Raw genomic sequence first — 24777 nt, 5'->3', positions numbered from 1 at the left:
CTTACACAATCGACAAACACCAATACAAGATCATTAGGTCAATAATACCCTTCAAATTTTACCGTATGTTGATGCTTTTTGTATTTTTAAAGTTTGTCAATGCTTCTTTTAGTTTAGTTTAACTACATATTTACTTGGTAGTAATTCGTGCAGCAATATGCCTTCTTCTTGATATTTTTTGATACCGTAACCTCTTCTTGGGCGTTGACTTTGTGCGTAGCCGATACCGACTACAATAGTGGAAGTTTCGACTACACAACCACCACTCCAACTTGACAACATTGCAAGGTCCGTCATATGCATCCATTCCCCATGCCTATGCATTTGCTTGGTCCAACACATAAATTCTACGGGGTAGGGGCACGACTTCCGTTTTTTATAATTTTTGGAGAGACCGCAATGCCAACTCTCCACCATACTTTTGTATGGAACTTTTGCATGACATGCACTGTATTACTAGCATTTTCACTCTGTGACACTTTATTGCAAGACGAAATGTTTAACTATTACATTGGTTTATGTAGCTTGACACAAACATTGTCCTCTGACGCTTTTTTATATTTTGCTCACATGGACAATTCTGTAATTGCCCACAGATACTCCCAGATTCAATGATAAATCCATGACACCTTATAATCACTCAACACTTATAACCACTTCGTTGATGTCAAAAGAATTGCACATTTGCCTCTCCATCTCCCCCCTCTCTCTCTCTCTCTCTCTCTCTCTCTCTCAAACATACGAAGACTATAAAGGCATACTAGTTGGTTAGGAAAAATGGTTTTGGCCAGCCCCCGTGGGAATTGAGCCTCTCCCAATCTGCGAGTCTGTAATCGCACTGCAGTGACTGCACCTATCGTTGAATGGATGATTTATTGTACTTCACCTTGGTTACGGGTGAAGAAACGATTATTGGAGATATGAGTAGGTTGCATGACTGAAATTGAATCACACGGCAAAACCCCCACACACACACACACACACCACCCACACACACAGCAGAGGCGAGCCAACTGGGTGTTTTCCTGCTCGAGCTTATAGTGGGTTTTCGCTTTTCTGGTCTTTGAAGCGTCCGGACATCATGTCACCGGGGCCACTCGCGCTCAAACACATGGTGGAGGCGAAGAAGCTGCCCACAGTACATAAGGTCTTCTTCCCTGCGCGAAAGCTCCAGATGATTCAAACAAATTATGGGTCTTTGAAATCCTGGCAGTTTTCCTCTCCAAAGCTCATATGTAAGTTCATTCTGTGTCTCTTTGTTATCAAGAACTTAATCATCTATGTATTCTTGAATACATAGAACAGAACTGTAAGGTCCCAAAGAGTTAGTCTAGTGGTAAGGTGCGTTTGGACAATTGCATGTGTCATTCAAGAGAGGAAGGCCCGTTAGTCATGATAAGCATATGGCTGTCAATGGTGTCCACTAGGAATCCCTACGCATGGCCCTTGCTTGATCATATTCTCGGGATAGCCCCCCCCCTTGTGTGTATTTTTGTGTATGTGAGTGTGCTTTATGGCTTCCAAAGAGATGGTTTTGCTTCAATTCATTTGTATCCTGAGGGTTTTTTGATTGAAGCCTTCTGCTTACTTCCATGTTATAAAGAACAGTGGTGCATAAGGTTCTGGTTTTTTCGGTCATTCAAGCATCTTTGCTTGGCAGCTAGATTGAGGCCAGGGTCTAATTCTGAGGATTGAGGCCATTGAATAATGCCTCAGAATTAGAGGAAGATGAATGAGTATCATAGTTCCTTTGTAGGGTCAAAGTAAGCAAATTTCCTGCATTTCTTAAATCTATGTATGTATACTGAAGGAATGTGTAAACAAAGACTCAAAGAGGAGGGGCCTTTGTTTGATGATAGGTATTGTAAAGAGTTTGTTTGCTCATTTGCATGTAGGTTCGCCAATTGGGAAGAGCTTCTAACAAATACATTGAGGTGTAAGGAGCAACTTCTGAAGATGGATATAGGAGCCCCAGTCAACGTCCGTCACATAACTCATGTCACCTTTGATCGTCTTCAAGGATTCCTGGGCCTCCCTATTGAATTTGAGCTTGAGGTGCCTAGAAGGGTCCCAAGTGCCAGGTGTTGATGCTATTCCTCTTACTGAAAACTAGCGCCCATTGCACACATGTGGCTCTCAAGTGTGTGTTCTAACATTATCATATGAATATTAATAAAACCTGTCTGATGCAAGCATCACTAGTAGATTCATACTCACAAAAGGGCTGCAAGTTATGTGCGCACATCACAGTTTTTCTATATGGCAAACACATACAGGTATGGAAGTATGGTGTAGTGTTTGCAATGCAAAAGCTTGTTAGTCATTGCACATGTCACTCTGGCTAATGTCCAACGTTAAACATAGACTATTGGGCACTGACGACGTCAGTGGGGATGTTGTAGTATTTAGTCTATACTATGCATGATGTATCTAATGGTTATATTGTCTTCTAGATGACTACCATGAGTCTATATCTTGCACTTTCCTTTAAAGGTGAATTTGGGCTTATCCTGGAGTCATCTAGGTATATTATAGATTATTTTACGATTTTCCGTGTAGATTAAGCATGGTAAGTATGTTGAACATATCATATGGCAAATATTATACAAAGTATGAAGAATGGTAAATATAATTAATTTGCTTATGGAATCCAAGAGACTTAATCCATGTTTAAAATCCCAATGCTGTGGATTCCTGAAGTTTGTGGTTATTAGATACAAGCATGCCTCATCCATATCAATGTTGTGATTGATATGCATGAGGCATGCTTGCACCTCTCGAATTTGGTTGAAAGATTGCAGTTAGGGTTTATTAAGCGGGGCTTGTTGTGTGAATTTTGATTTATGGCATGCCTGCTCTATGATCAGTGCCAGTGCGTTTGGAGTGTCTGCAGAGAGCATGCAGTGCTCGTTTGACGCTTATGGCAACAGTGTCCCCACAATCTTGCTGCTTCTTCAAGAAAGGTTATACGAACAAGGTGGTTTGAAGGTATCTTTATTGGAAATTCATTTTTGCAGAGCAATATCTGCAATTTGATGATTTGCATGAAACAATGATTTTTCCTGAATTTTAAAACCTGGTTATACTGAACCTTGATTGTGGGTAGACTGAAGGCATTTTTCGAATCAACCCTGACAACAGTAAAGAGGAACAATTAAGAGAGCAGATAAATAAGGGAGTAGTTCCCCATGACATCGACACACATTGTTTGGCAGGTCTCATAAAGGTGCATTTGCGCATCCCTTAAAGCATTTGAAAACTTCTACAAGTTCCCCTTTATAAAATAGTGTGCTCATTTGTATTCCCTGAATTCTCATGGTAAGCTAGCTTTGTGTTATTGCTCGTTGTAAGGGTTTATGCCATCATTAATTGTTGAAAAGGGCAACAAACTAGGGGAAAGTCGAATGTTGCAAGTAACAGAACTGACTGTCCATAAATATTTTTGCAGGCATGGTTTCGGGAATTGCCCAAGGGCGTTTTGGATAGCCTTTCACCTGAACGAGTCCTGCAATGTCATACAGAAGATCAATGCGTTGAATTGGTCAAGGCTTTGCCCCCAGCCCAATCGGCTCTTTTTGATTGGGTTGTCAATCTGATGGCAGACGTGGTGCACGAAGAAGCAAGTAACAAAATGAATGCACGAAATGTTGCAGTGGTGTTCGCCCCCAACATGACTCAAGTACAGTTCTAGCTTATTTTTGAGCTTTTTCTTTTTAATTACTCCCTTTGATTGTGATGCAGCTATGCAAGATTGGTGAAATGAAGCTTATTGGTTTGTCTTTAGATGCTGGATCCGTTGATGGCGCTGAAGCACGCTGTGCAAGTTATGAATCTGCTAAAAACTCTCATCCTTAAAACTTTGAGAGACAGAGGAAGGTCGGTAATACCTACAAGTTTAGGCAGTCGGGATGAGCCCCTTGCAGGGGGCAAGGAGAAGCAGTGTAACGAGGCAAGGCTAGTGCAAGCTGTTGATATTCATCCTTCCAAAGAGAGGACAGCCGTCATAGATAAATCAAACAGTGAGGGTACTTTCAAAAGTGGAGAAGCGCACAAAGTATCAACTGTGAAAGAAACTCAAAGCTTGACAAAGCCATTAGCAACCACAGAGATTGTGGAAGAGACCGGGTCTGCCAATGGTTCAGAATGGAGCTCTTCGACATGTTCTAGTCGAAGAGGAAGCAGAGATGAAGATGAAGATGCTCTTGATGATCAGTGCCGACATATGCGTAGTTACGCCCATGGTGATGGAATAGTAACCAATACGGTCGAGGACAAGTTTGGACAGTCACAGCCCCTTGCATATTGGTTGCGGCGGAAGGGTCATTTTTCCACTACCATAAGGAAGCATCAGCATGTGCTTAATGATGAGGGGCCTCACTTTACCCAGTCCACAGATGAGCATTTTGTAAACCGTAGTGGGGATGAGAGCAGTTTGGGTAACCATAAGCCTTTCATTGATTGGCTGCAGTGTGAACAATCACCTACTATTACGTTTCAACTGTTGAAAGAGGCAACAACGTTAGAGCAAGATGAGAAACCCAAAATCAAATTGCCAGGAGCAGATAAACCGGCTTGCAACAAGGATTGCCATACTAGAGTAGCACACCCACTCTCAAAACGTACACATCATGTGAAAATTAAGGGGATGGTTTAGTTAGTGTACATTCAGTATTACACAACCCAAAAATGTAAATCTTTGCCAGGTTCCACAAGGTGTCAGGATTTGAGGAGCATTACTTTTGGCGAGAGATAAAGCAATGGTGGGTGATTTTGATCGTTACAGATGGCTGGTGAAGGCGGCTCACATTTTGTATGGGTTTAGATTTCGTCGAACAAGTTTGGTATGGATGTTCATCCTTTGCTAGGCTTCGTGCACTCATAAACCATGTTTGTGTACCTCCACTAGTGGCTGGGTCACTATGAGAAGATTTGGCAATTGCCCATTACCCATTTTTGATTGGATTGCCCTTCAGAATGTTCACTTTTTTTAAAACATGTCCCCGTTTTCTCCACCAAGAACAGGTTGTTGCCAGTAGTACAGATGTCACGAAAGAAATTTTCAGCGCTTTACTTCAAATGAAGCACCACAATGCGACCAAGAAATATGGATTCTTCTGAATAGAATTTTAAGGCTATGCACTTCAAGTTCTGAGAAATCAAAGGCAATAAAGCACAGGGGCATCGATACTAGAAAAATGCAAAGTGACTTTGAATGGCATGGAGTAAAATGAACTCAATTGGATGACACATGAACATCTTGTGAATGCCCTTCCGATATTCCCATGGACCAATCTGTGTTCTTTGGTTTCATTTGCTTCTTTATACTGGAACACCAAGCACTAATGCATTTTTATTTGTGCCATTCCTTATGTGTGGTGTTTTGCAATCCTAAATATTCCTATGGCTGTTTGCTCTTTCTTATGTAATGCACGATGATCTCTCATCACCACCTCGCTGCTTAGCGGTACTACACACACATCCAACCAACTTTTTGACAACCTTAGAACACCTCAATTTTACCAAATTGAAGTCAATGTTTTCGCAGACATCTTTTGGCTTGCACTTCACAAATGGATATGGCCTCAGCTCCAAATTCTTCTAAAATTGGTCAGTAGCTTCCAAATGTCAAGTACCACCCAGATTTGAGGTGGGACGCTTCCCTCTAAGAAAAATTTTGGCTATTGAAGAGAGATGGAGATGCTTTCATTGTCCGTGCATCTGTCTCGCATAAAAAATATTGTCAAAGAGCAATTTTGCTCTTGTCAAGTCCATGGTTTGACTCTTTGTGCCAAAAAGATATCCCTGTCTACTCAAATTCTTGCTTGCTTCTAGCATTCTCAGCATCTGGTATTAGAGCCCGGTTGTTGTACATTGAGGCGTGTTTTCTTCTGCACAACTTTCGGGACAGTTTTCAAGTCAAGTGGTGGTTGTAGCTTACTCATCATTCCAAGAGTATTCTTATTGGGCGTTGTAGGGTTTTACCCCACTTTTAAAGTTTGTTTTACCCTCAAAATCTCCAACTAAGCAACAGATCAAAAGATAACCTTTTGTTGCAGACATAATACTTCCATGTTGCAATATGTTTTACAACATGTATATAGAGTGTGGATTTATGTATGACCACTTGTGGATGTGAGCAGAGTTTAGATTGACAACTTAGTGGAGAAGAATTTCTTCAAGGTTGTTTTTGACACTACTTTTGTGGATCTTTATGGGTTTACTATGGTTTTATCAATTGTTGAAGCATGGCTCAAGAAGGCAATAAATCTACCAATCTCATTGCCTATGAGGATAGATTGGATGGTAGTAACTATTCTTTATGGTAATTCTTCATGAAGCAAGTTCTTGTTAGTTAGAATGTATGGGATTATGTGTTAGGTTTAGAAGAACAGCCACAAAATGTTCCTTACAACTCCAGAGGGAGGTAGTGGAGCTTCCTCTACACCTGTGCATGCTTTGACTCCAAAGCAAGGAGTAAATGAGAGTAAATTGATATATATGTAGTAGCAATTGGCTGTCTTAACTTCTTGGTGATCACTTTGTGTCTAGACATTTAATGTGCAGTTCAATCACTAGCAAATTTATGCATTTGCTCTTTTGAAGCACCTCCTCGTTGACTTCACGTCTTGTTTTTTGGATAGAGAAAGGGTTTGGAAGTAGCGTGTTCAACTTGTTGCATTCAATGATTCAAATCGGATTGGTGACTATGATAAATGACACTTCATCAATGGAAATTGTTTATACTTGGGTGATGCTTGTGTTTTCTGGCTTACATCAAACAACCCACAATGGCTACATGTAAGTGTGAATTACATAGTAGCTTTCACAACAATGATAGATTGCATATAGACAACACAAGCTACTACATGCTCTATTTATGCCTTAGGATGGTGACAATTTACACAAATAGTTAGGCACCTGTTGTAATGGCACAAAGCCAAGCATGAAGCATATTGTGGTACACCATCACTATATATGAGAACACATTGGGGCAGGGAAGATACACTTGGCATACTGCCCTACGCAAGACAACGTGGCAAAAATATTCGTAAGTGCTAAATATCAATGCAAGTTTGAAGCTTTTGTAAAGCTTTAGGCTCGATACACGGTTCATTTCACAAGAAGATTTATAAATTTTCTCATGTAGGAAAACGGAGTCTATCACAATGTTTTTTATACAATGCACAACATCATGAGATTCTGCTCGAGAGGCACCACATACCTAGCTAGGTACGATTGGCGGACAGGGGATCGCCGGCCTGGAGGATGGAGAGGCACCGCATACCTAGCTAAGTACGATTGGGGGCAGGGGATCGCCGGCCCGGAGGGGGGGCCGGCGATCCCCTACCCCCAATCATACCTAGCTAGGTATGCAGTTCCTCCCTCACTGAAGATCATGATGTTGAGGTAAGTCACAATGTGGGAATTACTGTGAGAATTTGTCCAAAACTTCTTGTGTTTCCACATACCTTGTTAGACCATCACTCTAGGGGGGGCTTTGTTAGATACCTTTCATTGGGTATATATGTGCTCATATGGGGGTACTTTTTTCCTACGCATTTCCCCCCCTCCCCCCACCCATCCAATGGTTTTCCACATAGCCACCACTTATAGACTACTTTACTCTTATATGTACTCCTACCATACTATACATTCTATCTCTAGGAGTTTCAACACATAGAACTCGTTCTTTGATGTGTACACATCCATTGTCCACCATTGTCCATGGTTTTAATACTTGGGTTAGTTTGAATTGCAAAACTGAGCCAAGTTGCATAGATAATGACAACTTTAGTTTTGAATCCTCATATTCAAAAGCATTCTAAACATGTTGCTTGAAATTGAGAAGCTCATCTTATGATGTGTGCGATCAAGAGGAGTGACATGCAATTCTTGTTTTTGAAGGTACCTGTAAGTCTCTTTGCAAAAAATGATGTTGACTTAACAATCACAAGAAGATTTAGAAATTTTCTCATGTAGGAAAACGGAGTCTATCACAATGTTTTTCATACAATGCACAACATCATGAGCTTCTGCTCGAGAGGCACCGCATACCTAGCTAGGTATGCAGTGCCTCCCTCACCGAAGCTCATGATGTTGAGGTAAGTCACAATGTGGGAATTATTGTGAGAATTTGTCCAAAACTTATTGTGAATATGCCCATCTAATTTATAAAATAAGGAGGGGACAATGCTTACTTATGAGCCCCTAAAGGTGGAAATAAGTTGTAAATAGTTGGTTGGAGAGAGAGAGAGAGATTCTTTTCCTCGATTTTTGTACAATATTTGGATAGTTATTTAATTGGTTAGATTCTAGATTTATTCTCTAGTTTGTGTTATAAAACTTTTAATATTTTCTAATGATAAAACAAAAATGAATGACATACTCAAAGGATCAAGGGTTGGACCTATTCTAAAAGATGTCGACTCAATCACCACTTTTGGGGCCAAGCCACCCGTGCCAAATTGCCATAACTTGGTTAAATGAATTTGATATTTAAAGATTCTAGAGTTAATTTGGCACAGGAGTCACCAAGAGCCCAAGGACACTTAAATACAAACACTTAAATTCTCAATGTAGTTTGTAGCCTCATTTATGCTTTTTGATTGTGTGTGCTCCCATGACAAAGACCCACATAGCAATGGAAAAAGCTTTTAATGAAGTAAGAGCACATATGGCTCGCCTCTTCTGATGTAGGTTGTCGAGCTGCCAGTGAACCCACAACTTCATTTGCTTGTGCAATTCTATCCGTAGCAAGTAATGACTGTTTGCCACTAGAATATAATTGTAGCATGTTGTAGATTGGGAGAGGGTAGATCATGATGGGATCTTTAGAAGAATTCGTTGATTTATATATATATATATATATATATATATATATATATATATATATATATATAGAGAGAGAGAGAGAGAGAGAGAGAGAGAGAGAGAGAGAGAGCTCTGTAATAAGAGCCCGTGGTGGGTGGTACTGTCACACTAATATATCAAGGCTTTGAGTCCATGAGAGAGGAATGTGGCACCGGGGCTCTGTCCTCCTTTGACACCCTGCCCCCCATGTTTGTGCCGCAGGACTCTGTGCGCCTCCCATGGGTAAAAGCATGTAGTGGTGGTACCACTTTTTACACTTTTTGGTGCTCGAACTTTATAGATTTAGATTCCACATGAAAAAATCTATCCGTTGATATATAACATGCTAGCATTTTTTTTATGTAACACATGAAGATGGGGCTTATAAAGTGCTACCAAAGGACTCTCCAAGACACCCCTTTTTGGTACCACCGATACATGCTTTAGCCCTCATATGTTCAAGGCCCCTCCCCTCTTGTCTCTAGCCACTGTTTGGCCCTTGCTTGTAGCCTCTATTTCAAGATTTTTGTGGTGGATAATGCCATTGATGAGAGGCAGATGCCCAAACAACCATAGTGCTGGCAAGTGGCTTCATGGTAGTGCTCACATCCATAGTAGTTTCGGCACTAATTTGGCTCCATTGCAGCACACACAAGCAATTCGTACATGTAGAGGTTTATGGAGTGCTTGTGGGTGGAGGTGTGGGCGAAAATCAATTTCGTAATGTCCTCATGCTCAGAGCCTCGTGTCAGGAAAATTGAAGTTGCTCACGGCTCCAGGCACGATGTTCATCGTCATCATGAGAGAGAGAGAGAGAGAGAGAGAGAGAGAGAGAGAGAGAGAGAGAGAGAGAGAGAGAGAGAGAGAGAGAGAGAGAGAGAAAGAAGACTTGTCGAGTCTTAAAGCCTACTAGAGAGAGAAGAGAAAGATGTAGGTGGGAGGCCCCATTCCTTGGCCCACCTCCTCATGACTAAGTGACACACAATATTTAATACGGGGGGGGGGGGGTGAGGGGATCGACGGTTCGGAAGTGCAAGGCAAGATCTCGAGGCGGCGGGCTAAACCTGAGTAGCACAAAATCGAGGCAAAAAGGAATCCGGGCATCACAAAAATTTGGCCTCATGGGTTGATTTTGAACCCACCACCTTGTAGCCTGGATTTTGAGTTGCATGGGCTAACCAACTCACGCACGCGTGTATGTTGTATCCATTCCTGTTTTTATGATGTTTTATTCTAAGGCAACATGCAGTGCCTAGGTTTAGGAGATTCAATTTGTGGTTGGGTTTAGTTTTAATGTGATAGCTGCGGCTGTGATTGCATAGGATTTCATGTGTGGACTTGTGAATCATCGATCCCCTCACCACCCCGCATTGGATTTGTGTGTTTCTTAGTCCTGAGGCTCGGCCCAAGCGCCAACAAAGATAAAATAGTACATATAGTTCATAAATCTGAATCATCTTTGCACACAACAATGAATCATAAGCATCACCTTCATCCTTATCCCCAATGCTAAATTATCTCAATACCTTTTGAGAGAAAACATGAGATGTCACCCACTCACCAACCCACCACTATCACTCATAATTTCTCTTGAGTGCTCACTACACCACTGACCAATCAATTTTTTTGTTTCTTTTTGTTCCAAAGAAAATTAATTCTATTTTTAGCCAGCCAAATCTATGGCCTTTGCCCTTTGGGTAGGCCAAAAAGTGCAAACATTCAAGAGTGTGATGAACCCTAGCAACAAAGTGCAATCTGTTAGCTTTGCCATGGTATGCATGATTTGGGGTGCTTCGAGTAGGATGTGCAAGGGACTGGGTGTTGCTTTACGACTTGGGCGTGGCGAATTCGATGTCTGAGGAGGAGGGATCTGCAATGCAGACACTTGGAGGCCGTCCCTGCAGGATGGATCCTTGCCGAGCTTTGACCAGCTCCTCATGCATCTTCATTGCCCACTTGTTTTTGTCCATGGTGGCTTGGCGGCAACCCCTTCTTTTCCTTGAAGGGAAAAGTGTTTGCCCTATCTTGCGATTTCTTCTGTTCCATCATGATGTGGTGGATTTTGGTTGGCTCCTCAGTTAGTGTCAATTGGCATGGGGTCGACATGTGGCAGATGTCGGTCACATGGTGGCAACCATCAGCCCCATTGGTTCGCTTGCTGCCATCTTGGCTCTCATAAAAGCCTAAAGGTTGTCATGTTTTGGCTTCCCATTTTCAGCTCTTCGTCGATGGTTGATTCGGGATGACACATGATAGAGACTAGGGTTCCCCCTTGAAGCAATGATATTTATTCTCTCAAGATTATTGGTTTGCTGATCATGATGGGGTGGCTCCCCAGTTAGCATGACATATGGTATGGCTCGATGTGGGCATGTGTGATATCCCTTTGTTATTATTTTTGTGGGTGCTTGTGAGGAGCTTGTATTTTCTCTTATGTTCCACTAATTTAATTTCTCCACTGATATTTGTGAGTATGGCTAGAAAAAAATTTCATTCTACTCCTTATAGTGCACACTATCAAGATACTCAATATACTTAGTATATAAACAACACTTTTCTTTTTTTTGGAATTCCCACATTATATGGGATGTTGTATTAAGGAAAAACCAAGAAAGATACAAGAAAGCCCATGCAATTAAATTTTGCCATGGGACTAGAGGGACTATAATTCACAGGGAGACATAAACAAATGAACAAAACACTCTTTAATCGGTTAAGCTTGATCATAAACAATGAAACTCTTAAATCACTTAAGCTTGATCATAAATCAGAGTCGTCACAGTCATAGTTTGCGGGTGGGTGTGGAAACTTCTTTAGAGGTGACCTTGCTATGTGCTCTAGACGCATTAACAATGAGGATCTTTTGACTAACATATGCATAGTAAGAGCTACAATATTGAGAGTAGTTTGGCAATCCAGGAATGCATTACTTTCAAAAGAAGTGTGAGCCTCTGGACACAAATTTAATTCTGGAAACATGCTGGTGGCAACTTTTTAGTAGAAGGAATAAGAATTGCAAGCTACACAAGCAAGAGTAGTTGGTGAGGTGCGACCCCTTTGATGTTTTTTTTTGTTTGGAGAACCCTGTGCAAAGGATTTGCCAAGGCTATTTGTAACCTTCTGTGATTAAAACAATTCAAGCTCAACTGAGCACTTGAAAATAAAATAAAATCACTTAAGCTTGGTCATAAAGCAACTTTGTAGAAAATATTTTATCTTTCAAAGCATAATCATTAAACTCTTGAGTGTGCACCATTAAAACAATCAATAAAACACATGCATAATGAAACTTGATAATCATTTAAGTTTGTTGAACTCTGGGTGAAATTTATTAGACCTTCAAAATCCTTTTTTTTTTGCAAAAGTCACAGATAGTGAGTGTTACATTAAAATAAGAACTCAAAAAATTTACAAGCTCAACCCTACTCCAATCGAGCCAAGGCATCAACTGTTCCAAATAATATCATCCATAACACCCACAACACATAATATCATAGAGAGTTTATGGGTTTTACAGGGAGCCCCCAGACCCACAAAATAGCATGTATAAGTCGACAAGCACCATTCCCAGGCTTGAGGGAAGCCCACCCTGTCTCTACACCACCTCGGTGCCACCATGCATGAGAACTGATGAAGCATTGAAAAAAAATCTTTAAAAAATCAATCTTGATATCATCAGATTCGCCTTTTCATGAGGATTCTGATGCAATGTCTAAATATTCAAAATAATCAGATATGCAAAATCCCCCCAAGAATATTAAAAATGATTAGCTTATTTACAAACAATTTCTAAATTGGCTCATTTACCCTAACTTTTAATGATGCCAAAGCTTATACATCATGAATTTTCCAAAGCATGTCTAACCATGTGAACTTTTAATGATGTCAAAGCTTATACATCCTCATGAATTTTTTGAATCATATGTATGCAATGCTTTCATGTGATCTATGGACTTTTCATGGTGCTTAAGAGATGCCTTTCGTTAATGTACTTTCTGTTGTGGTGAAAATGTTGCTCATGTTGTACTTGTCAAAGTCGACGATGCAAAAGCATGGAGCAATTGGGAGAATACACAAGAGAGAGAAAGAGAGAGATTGTTGAACCAACCAACTGGCAATGAATTAGTGATTACACAATGGGGGTCGTGTGTTGCTTATTTACTAACTTGGGGCCCCTTATAAGTATCAACCACAATAAATTGCCCTACCAAATACTTTGACAAATAAGTAAAATAAATACCTAAAGTCAAAATAAATGTCGAGTTATTGGGTCATTCACTTGAGATGCTATAACTTTAATACCCTCTTTGTAGCTCATAATGGACATATGTAGGAAGACAAGGTCGATGTGGAAGCTACCATGGACACCCCTTCAAATGCCTCAAAATAGGTACACCTTGATTATGCTACCACCAACTTTTTACCTTAAAAGAATGCCATCTTGAGCATCGGTTGCCTCACAAAAAATTGGACGTGAACTGTAAACACATCATGTTCAAACATTCCTAGACAATGACTTTGAAACACATCCTATCCATAATGTAGCCAACCACAATAAATTTGTGCACAGATCCATAATGTTTTGTATACGTTGTGTTGGTTCCTTGCTAGATACATGTGCCTTGAACTCGGACCCATGGGTTCAAACATCGATAACTTGAACTCCGACATATGGGTCCAAATCATTTGTAGGGAGCATTGCTTGCCCCTCTTTGCCACTCATAAGTCTCTCCTTGGATAAAGCTAGTTGCAACAATGGCCACCTGACTAGAAATTTGGTGTCCTGGCGACTATGGCCGCCACAATGTGTGCTATGCTGACTTCCTATGTCAAATCTTTATCCTTCCTACCTCTATCAATCTTGCCCTTTCCTTTGTCCTCTTGCAATCTCCTACATTTTCCCTAGCTTCACATTCTTGAGCCAAATGAAGCATCTTCTAGAATTTATAACAATGGCTCTCAGACCTCGTGACTCTCGAGGTAGCTAACTAAGCACTCACCCTACCATCGTTCTCAAGCTTGCCTCGGCCTTTGTTTTTTGCAAGATTCAAACCTTGCCTTGGGTGTTACAACTCCAAGGAAAATGGGTTGCCAAATCCTTTGAGAACTTAGTACGTGCCAAGGTTGCTAATTGACTACTAGACATTCCACTATCCATAGCCGATGGTTGAATCTTCGCTCATCGAGGCAACGCGAGAACAATGCCCAAGAGAGGGTGTCTTCATAAAACTAGGCCTTATTTGGAGTGGATGCTTTTCTTAGAAAAATCCCAGCGTGGTTCCTCACTTGCTAGCACTTTAAAATGGTCTCTCCAAAAAGAACTGTCACCTCCTAGCACCTCGCAAGAGCTTGTCAAAACGATTGGGCGAAGTGCACACGCAAGCTTCCCACCTATACCATTGCCGGATTTTCTTCACTGTGTTGTGCCTTTCAAAACGCTCCGTAGTGGGAGCATCTTAGCCATGGAAAACTTCTGCCATAGGGTAGCACTACCAATTGCATATCAAAACGCACTACCAATGGACTACAAGTGCTACCAGCAAGGAGTTTTGCCTTCTAGGCTTTCAAAACACCAACGGTTTCCTTCTCCTCCAAGAGCCCTGCATTTTACAATGATGTCAGTGCAAAGCTTCTCCTCTTTTTCACTGTGCCATTTTTTCTCTAATCAATGAGCCTTCAACTTTGATACCATGTCAAAGTCGACGATGCAAAAGCGTAGAGCAATGGGAGAATACATGAGAGAGAGAGAGAGAGAGAGAGAGAGAGAGAGAGAGAGAGAGAGAGAGAGAGAGAGAGAGAGAGAGAGAGAGAATGTCGAACCAACCTTTTTTTGTGTATACTCCACCATAGTCAGTCTCTTTGGAAAGAAGAAAGCTTTGATTGCATCTTCTCTTGTGTTATCTCTCCCCATCTTTTGTTCTTTTCTCTTATCTTATGCAACAACGTCGGTGTGTGTAGGCGTGTGAGAGCTCCCCATGCCAATTGGTGTGTGTGCACACACAGAGAGAGAGAGAGAGAGGTGCTATGTGTGAGGTGAAGAATAAAAAAAACAATCAAGCTTATTGGAATACAAGAAGATGTGCTTTTGTGTGTGATTGTGGGCTTGGGTGTGTGCGGATGAGTTTTTGTAGTGAAAGTTTGTTGTTGTTTGATGTGTTTTTTTGAGAGGATTAGGGTGTTGTGATTCCACCTAGGCTACAGAGAGGCGTGTGTGTTGTTAAGCGTGTTTCTCCTTTCCCCTTCCATCTTCTGGTGCTCCCACTGAGGAGCATCTAATTGCTCCTTAAAAGAAAAAAGAAGGTCTTGAAGACGATGGACGATTTGCGGATTGCTCCGTATAATTTTTGGTGTTCGGATCAAGAGTTGATGAAGATGATGGTGCCAAGCGTTGGCCCTATTTTCACAAGAGTTGAAGATTCTAAAGATTGGGCAGTAGATTTGAGCTATGGATGTTGTTGATGATGGACAAAGAGAAGCTGCAAATGGTGCCATTGTTGATGCACATGTGTGAAGGTCTGGCTTGATGGTATGAAGGGTGGCAATCAAAGTACATGGCAAGAATTGTAGACTCAATTTTTGGGCAAGTTTTGAAAGCTGGTTTCTTCGGAGCAAGCAGGTGCGAAGTTGAAGGCATTGAAGTAAATATTTTTTAGTTCTTATAGATCAATTTGAAGGTTGTTGGAGAGAGTTAGAAGTTGCTACTAGGCAACCAATATTTTAAAGTGTCAAAATTCTTGAGTTGCCTACATTCGAGGATTGGAGAAGAGGTGGAATTTGGTGTGGATAGCTATGCAGACGTGGTCTATTTGGCCAAGGTGAAGAGAAAAAAAGTAAAGGAATAGTTGCAGATGGGCTTGCTGAAGCCTACTGATTATGTGTCTCTTTTGGCCCAACAGTGCATTCTGTGGGGCAATCAAAGGTGGTTCCAGATTTTTGGAGTGTGCAAAGCCTGTTTGGGTAAGACCTGTTGTCAATTATGCTCCTTCAAGGTTTCCTATTTGCAATGTGTCCATGCCGATGGTGAATGAGCTCATCAATGAAGATGAGGATTTTACTATAGAGAACCTAGATGCAAAAGGGATAGCATATGAGAAGGCTAAAGAGAAGCATGAAGAGGTTGTTCTCATGAATTTAATGCATGCAAAGTAGAAGAGTGTGAACAAGTTGTAGATTCTAAGGGCCAAGAAGTAGAAGAAGATGATGTACAAAGCTTGGGTAGTGGAAAAGCTTTTGTGGAGAAGCAACAAGATGAAGATGCAAGTACGAAGTTGGTCTATGGTGATGTTGATGATAGGAAAGTGGGTAAGAGACTTACCTTTATTGCATGAGGGAGGCAAAAATATCATTTCTATAATTTTTTTGCAGAACTCGTTTTCTATAAAACCAAGCCACACAGGAGAAGAAAAAAGCCATTTTGCACATTTTTGTATCACGCACATAGGATAATTCGTCACCATTTGAGAGATATTTAAGTTTTTATGCTCCGTTGTTTTTGGGAGGCTACAAGAAAAATAGAGAAAAAGAGAGAGCTCTAAGAGAGTCTTTGTTTTTGTATGCTCTACCATAGCCAATCCTTTTGAAAAGAAGCAAGCTTTGATTGCATTGTCTCTCATGTCACTTCTTCCAATCCCTATTCTTTTCTCTTTCTCATACAACAACGTCGGCGTGTGTAGGCGTGTGCGAGCCCTTCAAGCCAATTGGTGCACGCGCGCATACGCGCGCGCGCACACACACACACACACACACACACACACACACATATATATATATATATATATATATATATATATATAGAGAGAGAGAGAGAGAGAGAGAGAGAGAGAGAGAGAGAGAGAGAGATTATGTATGCGATTGAGAATTGAAAAATAATCAAGCTAATTGGAATGCAATAAGCTATGCTTTTGTGTGTGATTGTGAGCTTGGGTGTGTGCGCCATGTTTTTGTAGTGAAGTTTTGCCGTTAGATGTGTTTTTTCAAGAGGATCGCAGTATTGTGATTCCACCTAGGCTATAGAGAGGTGTGTGTGTGTGTTGTCGATTGTGTTTCTCCTTTCCTCCCGTCCAACGGGTTCAAACATTGACAAATTGAACTCCAACACATGGGTCCAAATCATTTGTAAGGAGCACTATTTGCTTCTCTCTTCCGCTCACAAGCCTCCCTTTCTTCTAGTTGAAGCTAGTTGTAGCAACGGCCACATGACTAAAAATTTGGCGTTGTGGCCACTATGGCCCCACCACGTGTGCCATGCTTATTTCCTCTATCAAGATTTCCTTTTCCTTTATTCCCTTGCGAGCTATTGCATTAACCCTGGCTTCACATTCTTGAGCCAAAAAAGCATCTTCTAGCATTTATAACAATGGCTCTTGGACCTCGTGAGTATCGAGGCAGCTAACTAAGCACTCGCTCTGCCATCCTCGTCAAGCTTGCCTTGGACTTTGTTCTTTTTCAAGATTCAAACGTTGCCTTGGGCATTGAAACTCTGAGGCAAATGGGTTGCCAAATCCCTCGTGCCGAGTCCGCTAATTGATGACTAGCTATTCCACTATCCATAATCAGTGGTTGAATGTTCGCTGACCGAGGTAGCGCGAGAACAATGCCCAAGAGAGGGTGTCTTTATAAAACTAGGCCTTCATTGGATTGGATGCTTTTCTTTGAAAGAGCCCAACAGTGGTTCTTCACTCGCTAGCGTTTTAAAAGGCACTCTCCTAAAAGAATCGTCACCTCCTATCACTTGGCCCACGACTAGCACCATTTCAACAGCGTCCTAGTGCGCCCCATTCAACCGTGCAGTTTCAAGCTCCACTCGCCCCCTTTTGTCATCGACGTTTCAAAACCCACATAAGCTTCCCACCTATAGTGCTACCGGATTTTCACCACAGTACTGTGCCTTTCAAAACGCTTCCTAGTGGGAGCCTGTTAGCCTTGGAAAACTAGCACCATAGGGTACCACTCTCGATTGCATATCAAAACGTGTTGTCACAAGCGCTACCGACAAGGAGTTTGCCTTCTAGCATTTCAAAATGCCAACCATTTTCTTCTCCTCTCGATAGCCCTATGCTTTTTAACGGCATCACTACAAAGCTTCTCCCATTCTTCATTGTGCCTCTTTCTCCTTGATCAATGAGCTTCCATCTCTGATACCATGACAAAGTTGCCGATGTAGACGCGTATAGAGAGAGAGAGAGAGAGAGAGAGAGAGAGAGAGAGAGAGAGAGAGAGAGAGAGAGACTGGTGAACCAACCAACTGGGCAATAAATTAGGGATTATACAATGGGGGTTGAAAGTTGCTTATATACTAGCCTATAGGCCCTTAAGTACCCCGCTCACGCCCTACCCAAGACTTTGACAAATAAGTAAAATTAAATACCTAAAGCCAAATAAAAATTGGATCACATTTGACCATTCACTTGAGAGTCTATAATAGTACTCTCTGTACTTTGTACACAGAGAATCTATGTTTCCCATTAGCACGCAAGCGAGACACCCATGGAAATACACTTAGCCATCCCATTTTGAAAGATAGATTTCTTTCCACCCCCCTTTGATTTGTTATCACTAACATCTCTCACTCCATCTCCATTTTCATTCCCATCAAGTGCCATTGTTTCCGAGAACACAAATTAAAAAAATTTATAATGTTTTACAAGATAGGAAGACTGTAAACTTCATCAAAACAATGCATTGATAATTATGTGATGTTTTTGCCAATAAACGATGAACTACTCTTAATATGCCAAATCTAAAAAAGCATTAGGATTCTGAGGACTCTAAGCTTGCATAGCAAAACTGGAAGATGAAGACTGATCCGTCTCGACCTAGAAAAATTGTGAACTAGGTATTCATGCATGCAAGACACAAACATATATTCTCAGAGATTTTTATAGATAGAACACATTGCCCTTCATGATAGATGCAGAGAAGCATTGCATAATCACATCAATGTAGAAAATATATTTTGTAGCCATAAGGGACATGTCTTTGGAATCATACAAAGCACAATGCGTATGCATGCAGGCATATGCGGAGCATGCCCGTCAACAATGAGTACTCGTCATATACTGATCGAACTTTGGGCATGAAGCTTCTAGCGGCTACATAAAGTGTTATTCAAATGAGCCAAAGAAAGAAGTGACAAAAAGCTCTTTCTACTCAATTTTTATTTATTAATGATACCATTGGAAGTTCTTAAGGTACATGATGTTCGTTGGAGGGCAAACCATGGAGAGATTAGGAGTGCTTATGTAAGATTTGCATGAAGAGTTCAAAAAACTAATCTCTCCTTTATGTGGGCTATATGATATGAGGTGCAATATTTATTGCACTTGTTGATTATGTATTGCATAAATTGAATATTCTTAACGAAACTTTCAAAAGACCATGTCAGCATAACAAAAATTGCTATTCTGTTAAATGTTGTCATTCAGCTTTTTCAAAAGAGATACCTTTGATAGCCTTTTGGTGAAGCACTTTAGAGAATTTTAACAATAATCCAAAGATGAGATTCTATGCCGTGTTGATGGAGATCGAAAAATCCGTAGACATGCACTACACTTATCACCTCTTAGCAAGAACAAGGGTGGAAAAACCATAGAAGGATTTATTGATACTAACGTTAAATTTGTGGAGAAGGTCATTAAGAGAGCCGAAGTCTTTGCTCTAAAATATTATTACAAGAAGTAGAGATCAGAGAAGATACAAATAGTACCTTCATATCATCCAATTGTGTATGTGGCTGAGTGCAAAAGAGAGATGGAGCACTTGTAATTGACTATCTATAAAGAATTTCCAAGCAATGGCTTATATGATTGATGATGTTGGTTCTTTCGGTCATGGGGTGGTCTTACTAGTAGATATTGGTATTGTCTTTACCTTGAAATTATGTATGTCATAATTTCAACCATAAATGGTTCCACTTTTTTGTAGGATGTTGTTGACGGCTTGGAGCCTCGTCCTACACGAGATTTCCACAACAGGTGTCGATTGGATTGCGCGGCTAATGCAAAAGCAATGTCGGCCATTGCGGAATCTCTTACAAAGGACCTTTTTCTAGCTATTCATAGAGATTATATTAAGAAAACCAAAAAATTACATGGAAAGCCCTGCTCCACAATCCGAGCCAAGGCATTTGAGCACAAAATTATCAAGCCACCAAGATTAGCCGAACATGGTAGCCACCCCATCTTGAGCAAACATCAAATCATAAACATTGAGCAAAAAACAAAGAGACATAGAAAGACCTGGGTCACATCCTGGGTGACATCGGAGAGCTAGCTCTTGCCACAAGCCAAGACTCCACCGAAGGAGAACACCCAAACCCAGATCATATAGCTGCAAGATGGATGCAGCTCGAATGTCTCCATCACCGACTCGCGAGGGCCATCACAAAAAAGGAAGAAGCACCTCGAACAACAAGCAACATGTAGGCTATTACTGGTGGCGAACCAAGCACCATCACGCACCGAGTGGTGCTACCCAAAGAAGGACATCTCACCACCTGCCAATCTCCTGCCGATCAACGCAGACGAATCACTCACTGGAATCGGCTGCCAATCTCCCCCCCTCCCCCGCCGAGGAAGAGGGCAATGTCTCCCGAGAAGCAACAAATGGTGGGGAGGCAAGGGGCGCTCAGATCAATGAGGGCGGGGTTGCAGGGACCTCGCATGTCCAACAAGGAAAGCTCTGCAACCACCCTACCACAGACATGCCATGGAGTCTCCTGCTTGCGCACATCTTGCAAGCCGCAACAAACCTTCTCCCCACAACCCTAGATGGGCAAACTCAACTTAAGTCTACATAATGTATACGGTCTTATGATGAAGAAGACTTACAAGCATATAAAAATTTATACATACACGTAATGTTTGCTTTCAAATACTTTTTTTTTTTTTTGAGAATACAAGAACTTTGAAACACACACACACACACCCTATGTACAACGGCCTCATAGGTAGGGAGAGAGGCATCCCATCACACACACACACACCCGCATATGGGAACAGTCCCTAAGGACTTAGAACTTGTCTTCGGGTTGCCAAGGGGGTATTGAGCCCAAGACCTTAGACACATAGGCTATGACTCTAATACAAATATTGGTGACTATGGTTTTTACCAAAAGGCTTTATAAAGATCTTTTTTTTGGGCAATGCAAACAAATCGTGCAATACAAATTGGATAAAAAATAATACTATCGAAAAGTAATTATATACGTTCTTATTTACTTTAACTAATCTGGCTACACTTCAATTCAATACAAATATAAATAAAATCTATATAAATTGTGGTGTCTTTTTGCTTTCATGAGTGCAAGGTATATCTTGGGCTTGTCCATGGTGCAATCCATCAGATTTTATTGCTTTAAGAATTTTCTCTTGATAAGAGCAAGATTAAAAAAATTTGAGTTCTTCTCTATCTCTATGAATCCAAATAGAGGATTACATCCAAATGGAAACACATGCACTAGCAATTTGAAGCAAAGTGTAAATATGCAAGAAGTTATACTATTTCAGTAACTAAATTCTACTGTGACTAACACAACATTCTAAAAAGCATTCTCTACATTGTGAAGTTCATATTGTACGATTAGGACACAACGGCTCTTTTCTTCTGCATTTGGCTTGACTTCAATTTAACCGCAGTCTTATACAAATGACAACATGAGAGAGTGAGATTGGGTCAGAGAATAAAATACTATCAAGAAGCAATTTGTTAAAAACAAAACATCCTACTTAACAATGATTCGGTCACATCTTTCGAAAGAATCTGAATTAGGAAACAAATTCATGCACTTGCTCATCGAAGGTTGTTGAGAAAAAATAATTATTTGGATAATATTTTGGTCAACTTGTATGCAAACTATGGTGGCTTTTTGCTTTAATGAGTGCAAGATATGCCTTGGGCTTGTCCATGGTCAGATGATTTAAGAATTTGCTCTTGCTCAAAGCAGGACGAAGTTCTACTCTGTGAATCAAAAGGGAGGATTGTCTCCAAATGGAAAAACATGCACTAGCACCACATATCATATGATTAGGATGTGTCGTATTATTTTCCTTCCTATGTCTTGCTTCTACTTGTGATTACTCTTACATCTCACATTTTTACCCTCTCCCTTTTCCTCTAGCTTATACACATTACTTCATTTCAAATATGGCTAAAGAAGCACTCTAGTTAACAAAAAAAAAAACTTAAGAGAATCGCAACAATGCGGGGCGCCCTCCATTTAATAGGGGCATGGAGGTGCAAGGCTTCAAACGAGGTGGGGGATAGACAAGGAGGGGCACTAGGTGTTGAGCGCAGGGGAGCTAGCTATTGTTGCCGCAGGTGTGAGGTTCATGTTTTTCTTTAATCTGTGGTTTGTCCATGAAAAAAACATTATCTAGATGTTGGGTTGGTTATGCGAGCAATCTCATGGATTTGCTCCGTGCACCTTATGCGTGTTCAAATCCTACATCATACCTTTTAGAGGATGAGAGACATGAGTTCCAATGTTGCCACTGGGACCGGTGCGCAACAGAGCGAGGGCAAGTGGCGGATGAGGGAGGGGAAGAAGCCAAACGGGTGGCACGCAAGGCTGCCAGGTGCTAGGAATGTGGATGAGCTTTGAGGAGGGCACACACGACTTACTTTTTTAAAGCTCAAGGCCTCGTATGCCCTGTAGACAACCTCTCACAACGGAGTGGCTCGATGAAGAACGTTCTCTTTGAATGTGGGGTGCCAACTCGAGCGTTACAGGCATGCTAATTTTAATAGGCTAGGTTTGGATTACATGTCAAATGGAATCTATGAAGATTCCACCTAAAAAAAACTAATAATGGGCTTTTTTGGGGAGTTTCACAAAATACAGGGACATTTTGGTAAATTTTGTTATATCTTTCTTGCATTAAAAGAAGGACTGTAAAACCCGTAGAAGTCTGGGTAGTTTTTAATGCCACGTAACATTCACATTAGATTCAATCGATAACTCTAAATCCAGTTTTCATTATACTAGTGATCATGATCATGAAAAACATAGCAATGGGCATCAAGATGTCTACTATGGTGGAACATATTTCTTACAAATTCCACATTAATTAGAAACAGATTGAGATTGATAACAAGATCAAAAAATGATTAGGATTGATAACAAGTTTGATTAAAGACTAATTAGGATTGATAACAAGACACATAGCTAGAAGTAAGCATGCAAAGTAACTCTCTTTTGTTTCCATTTCATTTTTTTCTTTGAACCCTACAATTGACAAATCCAAGAAGAAAGTATAACAAACTTTATAGTGGTGCAATTCTTGCACCAAAAATTTCTCCAAGGTTCCCTAACTTTACCTAAAGAAGGTTATTCGGCACATTTAGAATATTCTCTTCCATGTATATAACCTCTTTTGCATGAGGATTTTTCCTAAACTACTTGTGGGGCTCGCTTTATCTTTTTCTTTTGTGGTGCTTTACATAGAGGGAACCCTAGGATGGACACTCCTTCTCAGCACCACAAGTGTGGCATTGCCTTACACAGGCATGTTCAAGTCAAATCAAGGGTGGAGGTAAAAATCGGTGCACTTAGATCTTGGTAGTCCATTCGCAAGCCTCAATTTTACAAAAGTGCCCCAAAGTTACAATATTGCCCCCAATTTACAACACTACGTACCCAAACACCATATATATAAATAATCACATATGGGTATAGTATGGGTCACAAGGGAGGGGTCATGAATTTGAGGCTCCGCTGCGAGATGGCCCGAATTTATATTTTTGTCCTCAATTCACTAGATTAGATCTATCACTTACAAAATTGCATGCTTAAAACATGGTTGACTAATGATGACATCTACCTAGTTGACTAGTTACTTCTCCTTGCAACCACTACATTAAAAAAACCATTTTTTAGGCCCTTATGGGGCCCAACAAGCCAAATTTAAGATGTCTATCCAGATTTATAACTACTATTCCCAAATCATGACCTTGGTAATCAAGGTCCGACGGTTTTCAGGACCACCCGAAATAAGTGAAGATTGCTTACGATGAACCGCCTTAATCCTATCATTAACTTTGTGCTTGCCCTTCATAACAAATATTTGGATCTTAAGCTTAGTTTCCCCCCCCCCTCCCCCCCAAAAAAAAATAAGTGCCTTGTATTACTATCTAAATCTAGGGCATTTTGCACCCAAACATACATTTGCAATCAATCATATAAAGTAATCAAGCAAACAATGGCGCTATGGTTTACTAGTGTAATGGAAATGGTCTATGAATTGTGAGAATAGAGAAATTAAGAGAATTAGAATGAGCATTTTTGTGAGATTATTTTGAGAACATAGAGGGTGAACTTAATTGATGGTAGCAACATCAACATGGTACTTGATTGACTTGGCATGAACAATACTTTTGCAAGAGAGAGAGAAAGTATTAGAGAACATAACAACACTTGAGGACCGGATTTACTTGGAGCCGGTCCCCCCTCCAAAAGGTTATTGTATTATATACTCTTCCATCAAGAAAGACTTGGTACAATACAATCTTTGTGTTCCTTGTGACCTTGGTGACGCTATGAAGATGGAAAGCTTCATGCATCACGAGCATAACATAAACTTTACAAAAAGCATTAAGTATCCCAAGCCTCAGTTCCAAGGCCTCAAACACCTTCGAAGGTGGAGAGAGCTAGCGGGGAATGAGGGTAGGGAGGAGGAAGAAGAATCATTCATAGGAGAAAGAATTAGTTCCTTACTTATCATCACTCTTCTTGCTTAGCATAACATAATAGCATAGTAATGAAGATGACAAAGATGGTAAGCTTAAGCATTGAAGCATGGCTCTTGGTTGGATTTACATTCCATAGTCAAGATTGTTGGTGTAAGCTATCAACTTCTCAACAAGTTTGGAGAAGGAGATGGAGCTCTTGCACTTTGCACTCCACACAATGAGGGAATGTGTATGTGTGTG

At 40.7% G+C, this 24777-nt stretch overlaps 1 protein-coding gene across 1 annotated transcript; it reads left to right on the top strand.

The window, feature by feature from the left end:
* The first annotated feature begins 848 nt into the window (after positions 1 to 848).
* On the top strand, positions 849 to 5711 carry LOC147435787 (uncharacterized). Its single transcript, XM_086488727.1, has 7 exons — positions 849 to 924; positions 1214 to 1235; positions 1896 to 2081; positions 2868 to 2988; positions 3107 to 3226; positions 3449 to 3679; positions 3785 to 5711. The coding sequence occupies exons 1-7, from the start codon at positions 864 to 866 to the stop codon at positions 4652 to 4654; spliced, it is 1611 nt and encodes a 536-aa protein (XP_086344853.1). The 5' UTR covers positions 849 to 863; the 3' UTR covers positions 4655 to 5711.
* The last annotated feature ends 19066 nt before the right edge of the window (positions 5712 to 24777 follow it).

The sequence above is a fragment of the Adiantum capillus-veneris genome, chromosome 18 (assembly GCF_014529385.1).
Source record: "Adiantum capillus-veneris isolate H3 chromosome 18, ASM1452938v2, whole genome shotgun sequence".
In the NCBI taxonomy this organism is placed as follows: Eukaryota; Viridiplantae; Streptophyta; class Polypodiopsida; order Polypodiales; family Pteridaceae; genus Adiantum; species Adiantum capillus-veneris.
Note: the sequence above shows the minus strand (reverse complement) of the source record. Positions and strands in the feature narration are given on the sequence as shown.

What these genes read in the sequence shown, in the direction of transcription:
- LOC147435787 (XM_086488727.1), top strand. Translation starts at nt 864, where the DNA reads ATGGATGATTTATTGTACTTCACCTTGGTTACGGGTGAAGAAACGATT. An exon ending in AGAAGGGTCCCAAGTGCCAG is followed by an intron (nt 2,082 to 2,867) that starts GTGTTGATGCTA and finishes CTCTATGATCAG; the next exon opens with TGCCAGTGCGTTTGGAGTGT. An exon ending in ACGAACAAGGTGGTTTGAAG is followed by an intron (nt 2,989 to 3,106) that starts GTATCTTTATTG and finishes GATTGTGGGTAG; the next exon opens with ACTGAAGGCATTTTTCGAAT.